The sequence below is a fragment of the Solea senegalensis genome, linkage group LG12 (assembly GCF_019176455.1).
Source record: "Solea senegalensis isolate Sse05_10M linkage group LG12, IFAPA_SoseM_1, whole genome shotgun sequence".
NCBI classification, from domain to species: domain Eukaryota; kingdom Metazoa; phylum Chordata; class Actinopteri; order Pleuronectiformes; family Soleidae; genus Solea; species Solea senegalensis.
Genome location: NC_058032.1, coordinates 24,168,853 through 24,190,536, shown reverse-complemented (window position 1 = coordinate 24,190,536; position 21,684 = coordinate 24,168,853). Strand labels below are relative to the sequence as shown.

At 40.9% G+C, this 21,684-nt stretch overlaps 2 protein-coding genes across 4 annotated transcripts in view; one reads left to right on the top strand and one right to left on the bottom strand.

Moving 5' to 3' along the window:
• Positions 1 to 517: 517 nt before the first annotated feature.
• Positions 518 to 7,682, bottom strand: slc26a2 (solute carrier family 26 member 2). The gene is made up of 5 exons (XM_044041128.1): positions 7,553 to 7,682; positions 5,337 to 5,960; positions 4,452 to 4,742; positions 3,878 to 4,326; positions 518 to 2,891 (listed from the first exon to the last, which is right to left on the bottom strand). Exons 2-5 carry the CDS (start codon positions 5,946 to 5,948, stop codon positions 2,075 to 2,077), a joined length of 2,169 nt encoding a protein of 722 aa, XP_043897063.1. The 5' UTR covers positions 5,949 to 5,960; positions 7,553 to 7,682; the 3' UTR covers positions 518 to 2,074.
• Positions 7,683 to 8,452: 770 nt separating this feature from the next.
• Positions 8,453 to 21,684, top strand: part of pde6a (phosphodiesterase 6A, cGMP-specific, rod, alpha) — a 34,312-nt gene continuing 21,080 nt past the window's right edge. Inside the window, exons 1-9 of one of the 3 annotated variants that reach the window (XM_044039503.1) lie at positions 8,453 to 8,664; positions 9,329 to 9,671; positions 10,913 to 11,054; positions 13,962 to 14,114; positions 15,528 to 15,617; positions 16,761 to 16,901; positions 18,528 to 18,602; positions 19,565 to 19,629; positions 19,760 to 19,826. In XM_044039503.1, the coding sequence (XP_043895438.1) occupies positions 9,343 to 9,671; positions 10,913 to 11,054; positions 13,962 to 14,114; positions 15,528 to 15,617; positions 16,761 to 16,901; positions 18,528 to 18,602; positions 19,565 to 19,629; positions 19,760 to 19,826 (1,062 nt within the window). In that variant the 5' untranslated portion in view covers positions 8,453 to 8,664; positions 9,329 to 9,342. The remainder of the gene's footprint in view (positions 8,665 to 9,328; positions 9,672 to 10,912; positions 11,055 to 13,961; positions 14,115 to 15,527; positions 15,618 to 16,760; positions 16,902 to 18,527; positions 18,603 to 19,564; positions 19,630 to 19,759; positions 19,827 to 21,684) is intronic. The other 2 variants (XM_044039502.1, XM_044039501.1) reach the window with 2 other exon arrangements.

Here is a 21,684-nt window from a genome sequence, read left to right as displayed (position 1 = left end):
GTCCACTTCCAGAAAACCTTTTTTTTTTAAATGTCCTCAGGCAAACACCAACGGCTGTTGCTGCTCAAACATCCCGTTTTCCTGCTTGGATGTTTGCAATATGTTTATATTTGTTATATATGTACATGTACAACCACACTCTTTTTTGCAAATAAATGCTGCAGCCAGCAAATACAGTATACACTGATTCATGGGTTCATCTAATGACAGGAACTCTTAGGCCGCGTTCAGACATCCGGATTGATAGAAGCCGTTCATATCTTCTTCCGCTGTGTCCATCAATACATTTGGACATCTTTTTGTTGGTGATGAGGAAATTGTGTTTTAACCCAGAGAAATCTTTGACAATGAAGTTGACTTCATGTCGGATATTCCTCACACTGACTCGTTTAGTTCCCGCAGCAGTTTAATTTACTCAAACTAACTTCACTGCCGTCTTTCATTAGGGTTATTAGGTTAAAGATTTTAAATTTAAACAGAGCTTTGTCATAGACGAACAAAAAACAAACCAAGCTTGTGAGAGTAAAGCGGGATTGTCAATTTATTGAGCTCCAAGAAACATGCATTCAATAACCCCAGCAAATTTAGAGTCCACTTACCACTGTAAGCATATTTCCAGCATATTATTAGAGCATTTTTAAAGTTACTGTGGAGAACATGCTGAACAGTCTTTGCACTAAGTACATATTATTATTGTTGTGGAGTTACTGACGGAAAATTATGGGATTAATTGTGATTAAAGTCATTTGAGCATGCGGTATTCAATGTGAACTGAGGATGTTTTGTTTTTTATTCACACACGATTCCCAGAGAACTTTCTCTGCCTGGACTCGGACTAATCTGCTTTAATAACCGGTGATGTTAATACCAGGTCTGAACGGGCTCTTTAACACAAACACAAAAGCAGTGATTATGAGGTACAAGTCAAGATTAAACTTGTCTTCAAACATCCTAACGTAGTGCATCAGAGTGAAAACATTCACTGGTGGCAAAAAAACTGACTCAATATGAGATTCTCCACTTCCAAATCATGACATTTGTTCTTAAAAAACTCTTTTTGTGAGCGTAATATTTGTGCGAGACGGCTCAGTTTTCCAGTTGTGACAATAAAAGTCATCTATTAAAAGGACATGGTATGAAAACGTTCACAAAACACACATAAACAGTATATTAGGCACTGAACAGGTGTCACCATTTACAGTGTAGGCACTGCGGTTTAAATAGATGAACGGTGCAAAAATGGACAGTAAACAGCTTCACTAAACAATAACTTAAACTTTTTCCTTGATTATTGTAATTATAGATTCATAAATGAAAGTACATTCATGGCCAGGAACAGCCTGCTTGTGATTACAAAGATTGCATAGATTCAGTCTTAACAGCAACAGCTTTTACAAAATATATAACGACTACACCTACTAAGACATTTCTGTTAAAGCAGCATTAAAATCCCCCTTAAACCTGCAATATTATTATTATTATGATCGCAGAGATTTTCTTCTGAGCACGACTAACCCTTACATTTACTTAACTCTAGCTGAGAAGAATATTTTAAAAATGTCACATGTTGACTGATTTTCTGACATTTCACGAACCAAAAACATTCACAGAGCAATCAATTAATGAAAAGCAATTCATCTGTACATTGTGTCGCGGAAATAACAGTAACTGACTTTCAAACAAACGTGTAAAACTTCAATTTTAAGTACAAAGTACTTAGGCTTCATGTCTTTTTTAAGTAAACAAACAGTATAAATTAGTGTTTCCCAAACTTTCCTTAAGAAGACCCACTTTTTAAAAACTATCGTGACCCAAAATAAATAATGACCGTGATATACAGTCATATCTGTAACACCTGATATAATTTTAAATTGGTAAATAATCTTTTTTAACAAACTTACTTTTTGGGACCCCAAAAAATCCCCCGTGACCCATTTGTGGGTCCCGTCCCAGTCTTTGGACACCACTAGTATAAATTCATGCATTGGTTCCACATGATTGTAACATTTTAAGGCACAAAGGCAACTTTTTGTTTTGCATCACTGTTCATTTTTGGACGGATATTTTTTGATTACTAGCATTTGGCTTCACAGTCTCCGTTGGACACGGGGACGTTTTGGACGTAGATGTAGTGGACGGCGTCTGCAATGGTGAAGAAGACTTTGTCTCCATCGTCTTTCTCGTCGGGGAAGTAGCCGCCTCTTTCCAGCGTGTCCAGCACCGACGTACTGCACTGAGCCAGAACCACCTTCACCCCGACGTCTCTGTAATCCTTGCGCACCTCCTTCAGCACGTTCACTCCCGCCGTGTCCAGAAACAAGATGGCACTGCAGTCCAACACGACGCTGCGGGGGCCAGGTTTCCCATCAGGCGTCACGCTGACTGTCACGGTGGCGTCTGCGCCGTCCTTCTCCGACATATCCGGAACTCCCACGACCTCCTCCAGCTCTTTGTTGTTGTTCTTCGTTTGCTTCTTCTCGAACTTCAGGCGCCGCAATCTCTCCTTCACCGGGTCGAGACCCACACGGCCGTACAGCGATTTCTTGAACAAGCTCTGGTTGGCGTAGTAGATCGGAGCGTCGTACCGGAAAACGGCAACACCCGGGTGAGTGTGGAGTCCCCGGTAGGACGACAGCGCCTCGTAATGCTCCCGGTTCTTGGCGCGGCCCAGCTCGCGGACCTGGGCTTGCTGCGTGCGGCCCAGCACGCAGAAGGCCGACACCAGGAGCCCGACGAGGAGACCCAGCTCCGTGTTGACCAGCGACGACGTCAGCATGGTCACGAGCCAGATGGAGGCGTCCACGGGGTTGGAGCGCCACATGCGAGGGATGTCCATGAACTTGCGCAGCGCGCCGCGGAGGTTGACCACGATGATGACGGCGAGGACGCACCTGGGCAGGAGGAAGGAAGGAAGGAAGGGACAAAAGGTGACATCAGTTAGCACTCCGGAATGTAAAAGTGTGAAATGTGAAAGTCTTTATCTTAGGTAATCAGTAAATCATCGTCACTTACAAATATTGACACAAGCACAGACGCCGATAACTCAAGGTTTATCAGCAGGTCAACACTCGAAGAGTCTTTTATGGTTAAATGGAAGCAAATATTTTAAGTAAACAAGACAGAGAAAAACCCTTAAACCCTTGAAGTAGGTGTCTTTAATTATGTCTTCAAAATAGCTTTAAATGCACCATATTTTTATTGTTATTATTTGTTAACTGCAAGAATAAAATAAAAATAATAAAAGAAGAAGCTTGAAATGGCTGCAGGTGATAAATGTGTTAGCTTTTTCGTTTAAAATGTGTAAAATTACTGTATCGGACCGATATCGCATTTTAAGCCACTAATGGGTTTTGTTTGATATAAAATCTGACTGCAATGGTGATGTGTAAGTGCAAATATGCTCTTTATTACAGGATAATTCATAATTCCTTGCAACTCAAATAGGTTCTGTGTAAAAATGTTCAGAAAACGTTAAGAAAACTGAAATTGTGCATCAAAGATTCCATCTTTTCATATTTAAATATTGTTGAGGGTTTTATTGCAGCCAGCATTTTAAATTTAAATGTTTTCACCGCAGGTCGGGAAAGGCGATTTGCATTTTCCTCGATGTCTTCTCAACATGCAATTTAGAGCCAGAGACACTGTATATCCCTCTGTGAGGAGCCGAGAACAATGGTGCATGCGACTGTTCAAGAGTGAACTAACTGGGCTGAGTCAAACAGGAAAGACGGCTCAGAGCGGCTTTTTCAGACACACACGCTATTTTTAGACGATCGTTGGCGCTCGCAGCTCTTTCAGGGTTTTGTCTTTTGAACAGTTATGCAATTAACAGTAAGGCAGATGTTCCATGCATTTATAGACAGATTTGTGTGCTTACTTTTGAAGGGAAAAGAAGAGCGGCGCAATAACCAGAAGCACCAGCAGGAGGACGAGGGCGGTGATCAGGCCGGACACCTGCGTCTGGCATCCCGTCGACTCCTTGACCAGCGTTTTGGTGAGCGCGGCGCTGGTGGTGAAACAGCGGAAGAACGACGGCAGGATGTTGCAGAAGCCGATGGCGTACATCTCCTGGTTGGCGTCCACCGCGTAGCCGTGCTTCTTGGCGAACATTTCAGAGAGCGAGACGGTGATGGCAAATCCCACGATGGCGATGGAGAAGGCGTCGACGGCCACGTTGGGAATCAGAGACCACGAGGGCAGCTGAGGCGGGAGGAAGCCCGTGGGAATGTCACCGGCCACGCTCGAGCCGTACTCCGTGTTGAACTTGCCGAAGTGAGACGCCAGAGTCGCAATGATCACCACAAAGAGCTCGAAGGGAATCGGGGCCTGGGGAAGGAAACAAAAACAGACTGGACTGTTCACACGGATGGCCTCATGAATGCTTCTTGAGGCCGTCAAGCAACACTCGGAACTAAAACGCCTCTTTGTCCTGGTCTACAGAAGATCTTTACCTTCAGCTTGGATTTGAAGCGATAGTTGAGTTCCTTGGTAGGTACTAGAACCAGCAAACACACCAGACTGGTCACCAAGTCACAGATGTTGGTGTTTCCCAGGTTGGTGAGTATTCCGTACCACGTCTTGAACAGCGTGAACCAACCCTGAGGCCTGGGGATCTTCAGACCCAAAAGGTACTTGATCTGCGAGGTGAGGATGGTCAAGGAGGCTCCTGTCGCGAAGCCACTGAGGAGCGAGTCTGAGAGGTAGACGGAGACGAAGCCCACTTGGAAGAGGCCCATGAGCACCTGAAGAGAAGAGGTGAGCAGGAGAATACATGTCAAAAACTCAGATATGAATATGAAATAGATTGATTTACATGTTTTTTTTAAAACATTTTACTGCAGTTTTAAGTGCCAGTGCATAGTATTATGGGTAGTCATGGAAGGATACTTTGATAAAAGTAAAAATATGCTTTAAACCAGGGATATGAGCTTAAAAGTATACCATTATATACCATTATGATACAGCAACAATGACATTTCAAATAAGTGTTTATTTGGATACAAAAAACCTTTCATGATGCCAAATCAATCTATAAATATGAAAAACAAGACATTTAAGTGGCGGGCTGCAAGAAATCAATGAGGGGGCCCTCACGTGTGGGCTGTGGGCCACGAGTTGGAGACCACTGCTTTAAACTCTAAATTTTAAAATGGCTCTAAAAACACACTCTGGAATCACCTTTCCTTATATTTGAGTAAGGAGTGTATAGTTATTTACATACTTTTTTGCAAACCCTTTGGGGGAAGGCGCAACAAATTAAATCATGAAAATAATCACAATCAACGCGTTGCTAGTCCTTTGTGCTGCGATACGGAATAAATTCAGACATGTCTTACCTGGTAAACCCCGGCAGTAAACGTCACCGTAGCGCCCACCGTGATCGCATAGCAACTTCTGTCACATGCCCACTCAACACTGCCGTTCCCCTGGCCAGCCAGCAGGACGGCGCTGTTGTTATCACTGAAGCCGCCGCTCTCTGTGAGGTATCCCGCCAAAGCCAGCTCCCGGTCCACCACCTGGCCCACGAGCAGGCAGAGCACACCAAAGATGCCCACAGAGATGTGTCTGGAGGTGCCCAAGAGGGCGTAGATGATGGAGGAGAAGAAGGACGTGTAGAGACCGTATATCGGGTCCTGACTGGCCAATAAAGAGTAAGCTATGGACTGTGGAACCAACAGGATTCCAACAATCAGTCCCGACATGGCGTCGCCCAGAATCCAGTCCTTGAGCTGGTACTTTGGCAGCCATTTCAGAATGGGGAAGAAGCCCAGTACTTTGGATTTCGCCTTCTTTGAAGTGCACGTGCAGTGTTTCTTCAGCCGTTGCCGCAAGACAGTTTGACAGCTTTTCTCCGGTCCTTTGTCCACTCGCTCAAGAAGGAGAGGCTGCAGATGATCGCCTTCTCCTCCATCTTCTGCTGTCACGCAGCAGGTGTCGTCAGGAGTCATGATCTCCAGGCCCTGAGTTGAGCGAGAGAGAATGACGTCATGAAAGCGGTCACACCAACATCTTACCTCAGGACACGTAAACAGAAAAACACTGAGTTTCTTTGCTCCATATTATTAAGAAGCTGAAAACAATCATTAGTTGAGGAGGCTTTGGTCATCTCCCGCCTTGACTACTGCGACACCCTGCTACCAGGCCTCCCGACCTGTGCTGTGAAACTGCTACAGATGGTCCAGAACGCAGCGGGGGTGCCTGGTCTTCAATCAGCCTAAAAGGGCACATGTCACCCCTCTGTTCATTGAGCTCCACTGGCTACCCTTAGCCACAAAATCTAATTATTAGACGCTAGCCTATAGAGCGCTTCATGGGTCTGCTCCCACCGTTACACCTCAACTACTCCGTTCAAAGGGTTGTCGTCTGGTGGTGCCAACACTACTCGCACAAGAGAATCCAGACTCTTTTCATGACCTACCTTACTCTTTTGTTAGTCACTTTGGATAAAAGGGCTAGGTCTTCTGTGTTGCTGTGTGTGTGTGTGTGTGTGAGCATGACGTGCTGCATTTCACACTTCTTGCTGAGGCAGAGAAAACGACTTCCTCCTCTCTACGTGTTACAGTAAAGATTAGAGACTTCCTGTTTTTCATACAGTCCAGCTCATTCTTTACCATACTTCATCACCGCCAGAGCTCTAACTAATGATTAGATCAATAGATAAGACTTTGTAGTGCAATCATACTCTCTAGATCAGTGGCTACCAAAGAATGGGTCCGGACCTACAGATGGGTCGTGACAGATCATTTCGGGGTCCCCAAACAAATTATTTTTTAACGCAAGATGTTTGTATTTATGTTTTAAATAGCATGCACAAAAAGAAGCTTTAATGAATTCAGGAAACATCTAGAAAGAAAGGAAATTCAAAATGATATTTGGCTTTACAGATATGGCTGTAAATTAGGCATTAGGTCACGATTGTGATTTGAGTCAAAGATCATTGTTGCGTCCCCATAGAGACAGTTAGGGAATAACTAATACATAATAAAGACCAAAAACAACATTAAAACCAATGAATTAATAATCAAAAAACTTTTTGCTAAGGTTTTTAGCTAGGTTTGTGCAAAAAACATTAACACTTTAGAAGTTGCATTAAATGCCCATATTATACAGATGAAAAACTATGATTTTGTAGCGAGTTAATAACGTTATATCACCTACGGATAGTTGTACTATGTGTACTATGTGTACATGTAAATGTTTTTCGAGTTTTCACTGAAAATAAAGTAGTTAATCGGATTACAGTGATAGTAATCTGCTGTTTCCCAACGGGAAAACACGAGCAGTGCTGTTACTGAGATTACTGCTCGTGGCTGCAAGTTATTTACATGTTCACAGAGGATAATTTTACACATATGTAACACAAAAACGTGAATAACTACAGTAGCGGAACAACCGGAGCTTGTGTATGAATGAGCTCTTTTGTAAACAAAGTTGTCAACGTGGACACCAACTGAAACTTAGCTCACTCTAAGTCGTTTCACGTGACCGTGACGTCTTCGACGTCAAAGTAAAAAACACGTACAGGTGTTTATAAACGTGTAAAGTTACTCACCGGAGCTGTAACCTCGATTACGGGACTGTCAATCGGTTTCAATCCGAAAACGCATTCATGGTTTTTGATTCCGCCTCAAACACACTCACCTAGCCGGCTGTTGCTTCGTGCGTGATGACGTCAGAGGGAGAACGTAAAAGGAGCGACGTCACCCGAGCCGCTGAGACAGAGATGTTCTCTGTGTGGAAAGATGACTCACGCGTTTTATGTTTTGTGGCGTTTGTGTTTGATTATTTAATGAGTCCCTAAAGGTTTGGAGAAACGCTGAACTATTTAAGTAACACAGTTACAGTAAGAAACACAGACTGTATGTAGGAGAATAGAATAAAGAATGAAAGAATAAGGAATGCATAAAGGACAAATAAATAAGGGGAGGGGATAGAGAAATATAAAAACAAGTACAAAGAGTTTTTATAAATGTTAACCCCCTCAAAAATGACCGCAAAGCCACGGATATAATAATAATCTGAAGGATAACAATAGCCGTCTCGGCCCCTGCCATTCGTGGCTCGAGCCGTAATAATAAAGGGAGGAATAAATGAAGGAATTCAGGAATAAAAAGGAGAAATGATGGACATAAAGGTATAAAATAAAGAAATGAAGGGAGGAATATGAAGGAAATGTGGGAATTTAAAAAAGGAATAATTAAAGAATTGGGCATCAAGGAATATGGAAAGGAATACATGGCTAAAGAAAGGAGAAAAGGAATGGGAAAAAATAGTAAATTCAATAAATGAAAAACAACCACAAGATTAGAGCTGTCTTCTCAACCAAAAAAATGAAATAAATAAGATAAATATTTTGCATTTTTTAACTGTTAACTGTTTGAGGCAAACCAGAAGCAACATACTGTTTATACAGGATTATCAATTTCTATAACACTGTATTATACACACACTCTTTAGTGTCTTCAGTGTCCGACATTGAGACAAAAAGAATCCCAATAAACATTAGACAGTATCATAATCCCAGTGTTGTAATTGGATGCAGGCTTATGTCCAACACACTGGTGTTAATCTCTTGTCTCTTGTCGAGTGTTGGTCAGCAGGACACAGGGATTATACACACACACACACACACCTGACTGCAGACAATACACACACTTCAAAAAGGTATTTAATTATTTATTTGTATTTATTTGAATTTATTTTGAAAATGAATTACAAAGAACTGTAGTAGGTGTGTGTTTATGCATTAGATTGTCCATGATGACGTCTTTGTGAAGAACCTCAGATGTTGTAGCGTCAGTGTATGAGACAGTGATGGCTGCTAGTGAAGGAAAAAGAGATTTGTGCCATTTAGAAAGAAACTCATGTCAGCGATATCGTAAGAATGTGTTTCCACTGGATACTGAAGTTTGTAAACCGCTCGCTCTCCTGCACCAAAGCCCATAGAGAAAATCAGTGAGTTTGAGTCACTTTGGTGAATCAGAACAAAGGATTTTAAACACAGAACTCGCACAATTACAGATTTGAACTCAGTGATGGAAGCAGCAGTGGATCAATAAATCATTCTGTGCAGTGATGTAAAATTGCTGGTTTTCTCTATGGGATTTGGTGTGGGAGAGCGAGCGGTTTACGAAATGCCATACATTTCAATAGTCTTCAGTCAAATATGGCCAACTAAGCATATTCTAAAGATAATGTAGATTTAAGGAATAAAACACATGTGAATGTTTGAAGTGAGTCTTTTAAGAAGTGACTAAAAGACAAGAAGAAGGTGGTTGTGAACTCTGTGTGACCCCTGTCTGTGACCCCTGTCCCACCACGGCTGCAGCAGCAGCAGCAGTCATGGTGGACGCCGCGGCAGCCGAGCAGTTCCTGGACGCCAACCCGCAGTTCGCCAAGCAGTACTACGACGCCAACTTCCGCCCGAAGGTCATCTCAGACCTGCTGAGCAGCGGCCGCAAGACGGCGGTGGACGTCAGCAAGTTCCACGACCTGACGACGGTGGAGGAGAGCGAGGTCCTCTTCGACCTGGTGAGGGACATCCAGGACAACCTGCAGATGGAGAAGTCGGTCTTCAACCTCATGAAGCACCTGGGCTTCATCATGAGGGCCGACCGCATGAGCCTCTTCATGTACCGGCAGAGGAACGGCGTGGCCGAGCTGGCGACGAGGTCACTAAAAACCTTCTTTCACTGCAGTTTGAGTCTGAAAGTGTGAGAAATGACAGTGGGATGATCAAAAATACTACTAACTTTTACATGAAAGGAAGATTTAACTGCACACATTTTCACTGCTGAGGTCTTATGAGTAGAAAACTCATGAGTCATGATCTATTTAACGGCTCAATAATACAGTTTTAAAGTAGGACAGTGCTTAAAAAAACCTAATTTACTGGTTTAATTGATCTTCATTTGAATGATATGACATCAAATTGTGACATTAGTCTTTTAATAAAAGCCATTTGCAGAGGGCAACCACCTTTATTTTTGCTCGTTTGGACCATGTGGCCGAACAGTGACCCTGATAATTAGCCGTTTTTCCTGCATAAATATAACAAATAAATTCAGCCAGAAAAGTCACATTTGAACATAAATAACTAATGAAACATAAATCTGTGTATTTATTTTCTAAGAATAACGACTAAAAGCGTATTCTATTTCAAATCCCCAAACCTGACAGGAAGTAGTCAAACTTTGCACATGCGCGGGACAAATCATGTTGTGGAAGTCATAGCTAACTCACTGTTTGACATTCACACAGTTTTATTTTAAAAACGTCAGTGAACATTCATTAGCTTGTTATATAAGCAGTTTTTATGCTGGCCACAGTCTCACTCGTCCACTGTTATGCTAGCTAGCAACCCTGCTAAACATTTGCACTTGCCTCGCTTTAGCTTCTGCCTCTGCCTTTACCTTTACGTTTCCTTACTTCTGACCAAGAATAACCCTTTTAATGTCTTTCTAAAAGCTTAGGTTACTTTCCGTTAAGCTCAAGCTAATAGATTGTAAATAAAATTGAACGTTAGCCTTAAGTGAAGCATCTTAGCCGCCAGGGGGCGACTTCACTAGTTGCCCAAATAATATTTTTTGATAAAGGTCTGTGTGAAACTGAGAGAATAATTCACTTTCCCTGTGGGATTAATGCTCCCAATCACTACTTTCAGTTCTCCTTCAATAGAACATTTTGTTAATTATGTTCTAATTAAGGGGAAAATGGATGATTAAGTATGACACTTATTCGAGTTGGACAGTTTGATTGACAGCTGGTGTCCTGGTTGCAGGTGCCGTCATCATTACTTCCTGTTTCTTCAGAATAAAATGTGCCTGCCAACACAATTTAGAGTATTTATCAGAGTAAAATGTTGCAGCTTTTGTGTGTTTTTTTTTTTTGTTTTTTTGATCTTTACCTGCAGGTTATTTAATGTCAGCAAAGACTCGTCGCTGGACGACTGTCTGGTTCAACCCGACAGTGAGATCGTTTACCCTCTGGACATGGGCATCGTGGGCCACGTGGCCTCCACCAAGAAGATGCTCAACGTCCCAGATGTGTCTGAGGTAAATACTTTATATATTTGACTTATTTACATTTATGACTAAACGTGTTGAGTTGCTGTGAATGGCTGATTAAATATTTGCTGTTATAATAAGCAGTTGAACAAGTGTACCTAATAAAGTGGCTGGTAAGTGTAGAGCAGTGGATTGTTTTGTTTTAAAATGATAAGTGAATCCTTTTTTGAGTCAAATATTGATTAGTTAAGTTTAATGTGCTTAGAAATGTAAGTTTGCTATGGTTGTTGGATAGGTTTATAATAAGTTGTCTTACTGCTCCACAAACCCTGTCACAAACTGCTGCTCTGCCTCTTTTTGACCACCAGAGGGCGACTTGACACCACAGTGTGTCACTGCTCCTAATTCCCTGCCACCAAAGCCAACACAATCTCATTACAGCCAATTCCTCTGACATTTGAAAATGGCTGTCAAGCTTCTATTTATTTTTTTATTTCTTATTTTTTTACTCAGGGCACAAAAAGCCTCTGCAGATCCTCCTCACCCTCCCTTCCTTCTCTCTCTCTCTCTCCTCCTCACTCCTGCACCAACTGTTATCGTGACATTTAGACATTAACAAAGCAGCAGAACCTCACACGTCCACACGACTGATGAATCACAGCGTTCTTCTCTGCATCAGTTCATTCACGTCTTTTTAAATGGTAGGTTAGAAAAAGCTCAGCCGCTGATGTACAAACAGAAAAGTGCCCTTGTGTTGTTATTATTAGTATTATTATTATAATAATTATTATAATTATTGTTATTAGTAGCAGTTGTAGTCGACAGGTTGAAAATTCACGACGGATCATTGCATCTGCAGCTTTGACACTTTTAATTGGAATTTTTGTCACTTTTTAATTTCTGTAGGGAGCAAACTTTTGACCTGGCGGGGAATCAAACAGGCAACCCTCCTGTTACAAGCCCAGTTCAAACCCTTTCCACCTCAGCATGTATGCAGTCATCACTTTTTTCACCAAAGTGGTGACAGAGCATTTTCACACTGTCCCTCACTAAACATTAAATTCAGTTCAGTTGCAAAATGTTCATGTATTATAATAATAATAGTAATGAGAATAATAATAATACATTTTATTTACATAAACCTTTTCTTAACTGATGTTTTTAAGTGCTTCACAAATCAAACCTGATCAAATAATTCAAGGCCTGGTGAAGCAAAGAAAGAAAAATGTCAAAATACGTCACAAAACCTTCATGCATTCATCCGCGCACCGTCACCATCACCACCACCGCTGCTGCTGCTGCTGCAGCTTCACAGCAGAACATGAAAGCGGGGACACTGAGGGGAAAAGTGACGACTGTATTGATGTCAAAGCTCCGGCTGCAGCTGTAATAGTTTGACTTTTTGACGCTCGTGTCCTGTGAACGACCTCCTGAACAGAATCACTGCGCTGCTGCTGCTCTGACGCTCTGTTTCCATCCCAGTCCAATCCAGTGTGGACCAGTCGTTCTGGGAGCTACAAAGGCAGGGATTATTTTTTTCACTGGGATTATTATGCACCGGGCAACAGCTGGCCTCGTTTCTCCCTCCTCACTCATCATCCATGCTTTGCTCCTTCAGAGTGAATTTAATTCAATACAAACTCTGGATGACATCACCGGCGTAAATGTCTCTGTCTCTACACACAGAGAGCCGCGTGTATGCGTGCGCGTGTGGGTGAGGTGAAGAGCGTCGGTGCAGGATGTTGCAGATGAAGCCGGTTAATCTGTCCCGAATTAGAGCGATCCCAGATTATTCGCAGAGGTCACGCAAGCCCTGAGCCACTTTCACCGACTCAGCACGACACGTGTTCCCCTTTATTTTTATTTATTTACATTCAGCGGAGAAGAAAAGCCACTTATTGTGTAATAATCCCAGCGAGGAAGGTTATTTTATGTGTGTGTGTATTTATTGATGTGTTATATAATTAGAGATTAGATGTTTAAAAACAACCAGGTTGCTTTAAAAGTTAAACACATCATTAAATATCGCTTACCTTACCTAAAAAATGGCCCAAAGTGTTGCAATTTTACAAAAACATGTTAATAATGTTACAAGTTAAAATGTTTGGAGTCAAAACAAACAAAAGACAAAACTAATAAAATCTATATCCGCAAGTTATAACATTCCGTCAACATTTACTCCCCTGCACCAAAGCCCATTGGCAAAAGCGGCAATTTTAGCTCAGAGGAAACAGTTGATTTGGATCTATTGTCGCCTCCATTAATACGTTTTTCCTCACTTCTATAAACCTGTGTGAAGGATTTGAAACATTAAAGTCACAAAATAATACAATAAGATTTACTGATGGAGGCGACAGTCCAACAATAACAGTGGTGAGGTAAAACTGCTGTTTTTGTGAATGGGATTTGGTTGATAAAATAGTAAAAATAAAATAATAAACATATTACAAGAATATGCCATGAAATAATAATACATTATTATTCAGGCTACCTGAAGAAAATCTCCCGTGCCCCAGTTACGGGTCCCCAACCCTGTCTTTGGGAACCACTCATGTAGAGCATATATCTGCAGCTGAGTTGAAACTTTTGCTGCTCTTGTTTTAGGTGTTTCCTAAAAGTTCTGAACACAAAACTGGAACCTCTCCATCCCAGAATGAGTCATGAGTTCCCCCCCCCCCGAGGGTCGCTCCCTGCAAACTTTTAGTTCCCTCTTTGCCGGTTAATGAGCCGCTCTCTCTCTGACTCAACACCCTGAGGAACGCCACTGATAACTCCTGCTGTTCAGGAGGAGCAGGAGGTGGAGCACCACTGAGGGACTGCGGTTTGTGGATGATGGAAAACCTTTTCTGGCAGATCCTTTATGTGGTGTGTTCAGATCAGAGCTGCTGCCGCTGAAAGTTAAGGAGAGCAGGAGAATTAACTACAAGCTTTCTCTCCTTCTCTTCCTTCCCGTAGAGTCCCTACTACAGTGACTTTGTGGACGAGCTGACCGACTTTAAGACCAAGAGCGTTCTCGCCACACCGATCATGAACGGTAAAGACATGGTGGCCATCATGATGGCCGTCAACAAGTTGGACGGGCCGTGCTTCACCGCCAAGGACGAGGAGGTAACGCGACGCCACAAAGACATTGGACACAATTAGATTATCAGCACGTTCTTCCAAATCTGAACGAGTTCCACGCCGACATCCTAGAAATTAATTGTTAGTATCTAACGTTATAATCTGACAAACGTCGTTTGAAACAGAAGTTCCAGACAGACAGTGACTCCAAGCTGTCGCTCCAAAACTCAGTGGCCAATCAGCAGGCAGCTTCCTAAGGCCCGCCCACAAAAAAAAAACACAGTGGAAAGAACAAATCAGGGGGTGCGAAGAAAAAATCAGGGAGCGCAAAGAACAAGTGAGGGAGCGTAAACAACAAGTGAGGGAGCAGCAAAGGGAGCGCAAAGAACAAGTGAGGAGGAAACAACAAGTGAGGGAGCAAAGAACAAGCGAGGGAGTGAACAACAAGGAGGGAGTGCAAAGATAAGTGAGGGAGTGTAAACAACAAGTGAGGGAGCGGAAAGATAAGTGAGGGAGCGCAAAGAACAAGTGAGGGAGCGGAAACAACAAATGAGGGAGCGGAAACAACAAGTGAGAGAACAAGTGAGGCAGAAACAACAAGTGAGGGAGGAAAAGATAAGTGAGGAGTGTAAACAACAAGTGAGGGTGGAGGGAGCAAAGAACAAGTGAGGGAGCTGAGGGAGGGAAACAAGTGAGGGAGTGGAAACAACAAGTGAGGGAGCTAAAGACAAGTGAGGGAGTGCAAAGAACAAGTGAGGGAGCTAAGTGAGGGACAAAGATAAGTGAGGGAGCGTGAACAACAAGTGAGGGAGGAAAGAACAAGTGAGGGAGTGAAAAGAACAAGTGAGGGAGTACAAAGAACAAGTGAGGGAGCGGAACAAGTGAGAGGGAGTGAAACAAGGAGGGAGGAAGAACAAGTGAGGGAGCGGAAACAACAAATGAGGGAGCGGAAACAACAAGTGAGGAGCAAAAGAACAAGTGAGGGAGCGGAAACAACAAGTGAGGGAGCGAAAGACAAGTGAGGAGTGCAAAGAACAAGTGAGGGAGCGAAGATAAGTGAGGGAGTGAACAACAAGTGAGGGAGCCGAAAGATAAGTGAGGGAGAACAACAAAGATAAGTGAGGAGCCGAAACAACAAGTGAGGGAGCACAAAGAACAAGTGAGGGAGCGGAAACAACAAGTGAGAGAGCAATAATAATAATATAGTTACTGTCACTGTGTTGACGCTGTCCAGTGTCGTCATCTAAACGTGTTATTAAATGCCTGAAACTTTCTTAAATACCGTCTAAAAAATAATAAAAAGTCATATTAATATTAATAAGATTTGACAAATGCAATTATCGACTGTATTTGAATTTAAAAAACGAAAAATTAGTCGTCTGCTCTGACTGACACAGCACAAATAAAGCAAATTATTCAAAGTTTTGATGATGTCATCGCTTGTATTTTTCCCCTCAGACCCTAAAAAAGTACCTGAACTTTGCAAACCTGGTCCTGAGAGTTTTCCATCTGAATTACCTGCACAACTGTGAGACCAGGAGAGGACAGGTGAGACCACACTTTTTTATATCCTATTATAATAGTTATAAATATTAGTGATTCAATCATTTACATTACCACATATCTCTATTTTACATGAAACAGACGTGCCATGATACGTCATATTCTCCTTAATCCATATTTGATCTCATTTTAATCTCCTCAGACACTAAAACAAAACATTATTATGCTGCTACATTGTTTTATTTACTGATCGATTATGGAAATCAGTCGTACAAGTAGTAAACACATGACTCCTCTTTTAAATATTGACATTTTACACTTTGCTAATTGTTAGAAATTAAGTAGATTTCGGAACTATAAGTAGATTTTGGAATTACAAGTAGATTTTGGAACTATAAGTAGATTTTGGAGTTACAAGTAGAATTTGGAACTATAAGTAGATTTTGGAGTTACAAGTAGATTTTAGAATTATAAGTAAAATTTTGGAATTACAAATAGATTTTGGAATTATAAGTGAAATTTGGAACTATAAGTGGATTTTGGAATTATAAGTAGATTTTGGAATTCTAAGTAAAATTTGGAACTATGAGTTGATTTTGGAATTATAAGTAGATTTTGGAATTATAAGTAAAATTTGGAACTATAAGTGGATTTTGGAATTATAAGTAGATTTTGGAATTCTAAGTAAAATTTGGAACTATGAGTGGATTTTGGAACTATAAGTAGATTTTGAAGTTCTGAGTAGAATTTGGAACTATAAGTGGATTTTGGAATTATAAGTAGACTTTAGATTTAGAAGTAAATTTTGGAATTACAAGTAGATTTTGGAATTATAAGTGAAATTTGGAACTATAAGTGGATTTTGGAATTATAAGTAGACTTTAGTTTTAGAAGTAAATTTTGGAACTATAAGTAGATTTTGGAATTACAAGTAGATTTTGGAATTATAAGTAAAATTTTGAACTATAAGTGGATTTTGGAATTATAAGTAGACTTTAGTTTTAGAAGTAAATTTTGGAACTATAAGTAGATTTTGGAATGGCTTGAGGCCGTATTGGTTACGTAAATACAGTACATGTTTGTTTTACACAGTTTAACACGACCATGACACAAATTTAAAGGTGTTTTAAGAGTTTAAAAGAGTTTTTCTTTGACATAATTTATTTGAGAACATATTTGTCTGTTCAGGTGCTGCTGTGGTCGGCCAGCAAGGTGTTTGAGGAGCTGACGGACATCGAGCGGCAGTTCCACAAAGCCTTGTACACAGTCCGAGCTTTCCTCAACTGTGACCGCTACTCTGTGGGTCTGCTGGACATGACCAAGACCAAGGTGGGTGACACACACACACAGACAGGGATAGGCTGTAAAACCAACAGAACGGTGAGCTTTGTGCTGAAGTTTCCCTTCACTGCCTCCAGTGTGTCATTATTTTCAGGTTTAGTGGAAAAGGTCACCTGAAGAAAACAGAAATCAAAAGTGTTTTCAAACAGACTGCAGGTGGATCATTACAAATAAAAAAAAAAATAAAAAAAATATGTTAGGGGTTATTGTCCTATAACCAGAAGGTTGGCAGGGAAATCCCTGGCTCCTCCCCTTGTGAGCCAAAGTGTCCTTGAGCAAGACGTTAGACCTCAAATTACTCCTGAACGTCAGTGTGTTAGAAAAATGTATTTTATACAATATATTCACAACAAAAACACAAAAATCTGCATATTTAGTCAGTAGTGTTTTATAATTTAATGATCTTTTACTGTTGACCATTTTTGTGTATTTTACACAATTTAATTTTATTATGTAATTTATCAATTAATGTTTCAACAATTTTAATTCATATTTAATTTAATTACATTTCTTAGGGTTGCATATTCTGTTATTAGTTACTTGTTGTTGGTTTGATAGTGATTTAAGTAGATTTACGTTTTTGTTTTCATCATTTTTGATGCTTTTTATTTAATTAATTGCAAGTTTTGTTTTTGTTGTTCACCATGATTGGTTTGGACACCACACATTCAGATTCCTTTGTTCTTTTTTCTTAGTTTGCTTGCTTTTGGACGATAAACCGCACAAAAACGACAACAGTGGCCTTTTGGTTAAGTTTAGATTGTTTGTGTTTGTTGCCGAGACTTTGCCCTAAGACCTCTTGATTCTGAGGACTCCAGGTCGGTCGGCCCTGATCTCGCAAGGCTGTTTGTTCCGCTGACAGACAGCAGGGGGCAGTGGAGACGAGACGTTTAAATTCACGCATTGCTGCTTTTGCATCGCTCCCATTTCCCCCTTCTTCTGCTCCCATGAAAAGACATATTTCAGAGTCTCCTTTGAGGTTTCCGTGTTGTCTTTTTGAAGTAAATACTTCTGCTTGTGTCCCCATGTGTCTGCGCTAATGAACAAACTGTCATAAACGCTCCTCACTGGCTGTGGCTCGGGCTAATCGCGAGCAGCTGCCTGTTGATTCCTAACACCTGTTTTTTGTGAACAAAACACTTGTTGTGTGTGTGTGTGTCACAGATGGCTGTCTGTGGGTTCCATGATTAAAGCTCTAGAGGAGGAAAGAAATAAAACACTAAACCAGTAGCTCTGATTTGAGCTCGTCGTTAGCCTTGGCTCTCGTCTGCAGCCCAGATACGACAAACTGGAGCAGATCTGTGGTTCAAAACGCGACGCGTGGATATGAAATCTGGACCAGTTCTAGTTCATCTCCCTCAAACTTGATCACGTAACGTTGTTGTGGTTGTAATTGTGGCCCAGATTCCGCGGCGCGCCGGAGAAGAGCCATCAATCAGCGCCGTATGTGGGTCGGATGACAGACTCTGTTGCGGGCCAAATGTGGAACACAGACATTTTGAAATATGGGTCTACACTTTGTGATGACAGACAGACCCTGCTGATGTGCCCTGTGGTTTAAACTCTTGCCCTAAATCTTCCGTTTTTTATTCTCCATCTGTGTGTCTTCTGCAGGAGTTCTTTGATTTGTGGCCAGTCCTGATGGGAGAAGCTCCGCCATATGATGGACCCAAAACTCCAGATGGCAGGGTGAGGAGATATTCACCATGACATCTACTGTTACTGCTTCTATACCTGATATTTAATCCGTAAAATCACATAAAAACCACCTTTAACTTATGTGTGACAGAATAACATTTAGTTTTTTAAGGTCTAGTGTGTAAAATGTAGGTGAAATTACTTCTATTTGATAATTATACTTACTTTTTAGTAAGTGTAAAGTCATGTGATTGTATGAATTGCTGTTTTTCATGATGCCAGAATGAGTCTTATATTTAGGAGCCAGGTCAGCTCTACACAGGCTGCCATGTTTTTACAGTAGCCCACAATCTTTTGAGTTTTGATGCTAACTTAAGGCTAATAACCCTTTTACACTCACACGTACTGTACCTTTACTTTTCTTTAGTGATTACAGAGCCTGTGCTCAACATTAAAGATATAGTACAACTTAAAGGGTCCAGTGTGTAAGAATTAGTGACACCTACTGGTGAGAGTGCACATCAGGAAGCTACGGTGGCCTTCACTTATCAAAAAGCACATTGTTATTCCGCTTCAAAACTCAAAAAACACGCTGTGGTTGGTTTGTAGAAACATGGCAGCAAAAGATGGCCGCCTTCATAAACCAAGCCCCTTGTCTTATTTTAATGCAATAAAAGCCTAATTCTTTTTTATTTTGAAGCAATTTTACACTTATACAAACATACTTTTCAGTAGTAAATTACATTTTTGCCAATAAACCCTCCTAAATATTAGATATTGGATCTTTTAAAATCAACAAAATACATAGAAATAGCTAGTAAGAGTAGGTATTGAGGGATGATCTGAAAACAGTCAGTGAAGTTTATACATTATATTCTTCAGATACAGGAATCTTTATATTTTTCTACAACCTATTATTATCTAGGGCATTTTAAGGTAGAGGACTTGGGCATATATGTAGTAAATAACCTGGTTATTGTTATTTTTGTGACATTTGTCTTTGTCTTCTCAAGGAAATCATCTTTTACAAAATCATCGACTACATCCTTCACGGCAAAGAAGACATCAAGGTCATACCGTAAGTCAGGTGTTTGGATGGTGGATGTTGAGTAACACGGGAAGAGGAGGAGAGATATCAAATAAATGCAGTTGATTATCCATAAAGGTGGTGGGGATGGTGATTACATATTGTGTTTGTTCGTCCTCAGGAATCCTGCAGCCGATCACTGGGCTCTGATCAGTGGTTTACCAACCTACGTCGCCGAGAATGGACTGGTCAGTGTCTTGTTTTTTTTCCTCTTTTCTTTAAAGCTCCAACTGCTGAAACCCCAAAAACCTTAACTTCTTACCATGAGACAACATCCATATTCTGACTGCTGCAGAGAGATTTGAATTCTAAAATGAAAAGCTGTTGACAAAGTCATCTATAAAAACAATGAATGCTACACTTCACCTCTGGTTTGTATTAATGCACACTAAACCTGTGCTTTGTGACCACATTTTAATCAATAGCAATGTCTTCCTCATCTTTGCTGATGTATGAGACATATCTTTTAAGGTGACTGTGAGACAAATTATGGCTCACAAGCCTGTAATCAAACATGATAACGGCGTGTAAATAATCAGATTTACGATCATGTCACATTTGTTACGCACATTAAATTAGTGCACGACGCTTCCAGAGCCTCTCAATATCAAGGGAAGCCTCCTAAAATGGCTGACTTTCAAAGATACTCCACGAAAAGACTGATCCAAAAACATTTACATGGATGTATGCTGTTTAAACTCAGTGCCAGCGGAAGCACTGGAAGTCCTTGAGTCAAAGGACTTCAGAGTGTTTTCCTTACATTTGTCATCAACTATTAATATATTACATCAAAATAAGGCAAAGTGTAAATGTTCGTATCTATTGACAAAACATATTCGGCTTAAAAATACTAAATTGTTTGTTTCTTAGCTGAAGTTGATACATAATCCTCCGCTAATACGAGAACTTGAACGTACCTTAACAGGACATAATATTACACGCAAATAAAGAACAACATGTAAATGTTGACGTTTAAATACTCTTCTAGAAGCTAAGCTAATTTGAGCTACAGTGGCTGTGTTTGTTAGCGAGCGTTGTTAAGTAGCATAATCGATTGGTTGTAGGTAATGAGTTCATAATATGAGCATGGTAATCTGATGTAATATTACATCCAAATAAAGTACAACACACAGCTAGAAAATGCTAACTTGAGCTGCAATGGCTGTGTTTGTTAGCTGAGCCTGCTAATTAGCATCATTGACAGCTAATATATGAGAACTTGTATGTACACTAACGGCTCATCATGTCACATACAAATAAAGCTAAACACATGAATGTCACTCTCTGTTGATATTAAATGCTCTTCTAGAAACTGCTAACTTGACTTAATTAGCGCAGTCAGTGTTAACCATAGTTACATCTAAATGAAATACAGTACATAAATGTAGTTATCGGTCGACTTCCTCAGCTAGAAACCGAACTTGAACCATAGTAGCTATGTTTGCTATGCTGCTAATTAGCTTAATCAAAGGCTAATTGGAGAAACGTTTTATGTGAACTATGAAACATGAACTGTTGTGTCACAGCACGGCTTCAGTGACCAGGATGTTTTAAAAGCATCTGCTCATCAATCAACCACATGGCGCACTGACTCATACTTAGCTAGCCTGTTTCAATACATGCGCTCCCAGGACGCTGGGAGGGCGTGACCTTTCCTCAGCCCTGGAGCCCAAACACGTATGGAATTAAACATCAAATACACATTGAATCAATGCCAGGGAGCAGGTTGAATACAAAACTCCCGCACCTGAGCTCAGCAGGAGAGTGATTCACAGATGTGACAAAAACACACAAACAACAAGCTGTCCGATAATAAGTCCACATGATGTATCGCGGCATTTTTCTTGTCACTTTTCCAGTAGATTACATCAAACAAGTGGAGCAGAAATCCCAACACGAGGTCTGTGTGGGACTCTGGGTGTCAGTGTGAAGAATTTATAGAATTTAATCAAAAACTCACTCGCGTCACGTCGCCCACCATGTTCAGAATCAGGGAGTTCGGCCAAGTTCTGGGTGTTGAGATCCTCAACTTTAACTTGTGATAGT

Bases quoted from the DNA above. Each gene is read 5' to 3' on its own strand.
- slc26a2 (XM_044041128.1), bottom strand. From the start codon at position 5,948: ATGACTCCTGACGACACCTGCTGCGTGACAGCAGAAGATGGAGGAGAA. The intron at 4,327-4,451 runs GTAAAGATCTTC...TTCCTTCCCCAG, and splicing joins GCTTCAAATCCAAGCTGAAG to GCCCCGATTCCCTTCGAGCT. The intron at 2,892-3,877 runs GTAAGCACACAA...CCTCCTGCCCAG, and splicing joins CTCTTCTTTTCCCTTCAAAA to GTGCGTCCTCGCCGTCATCA.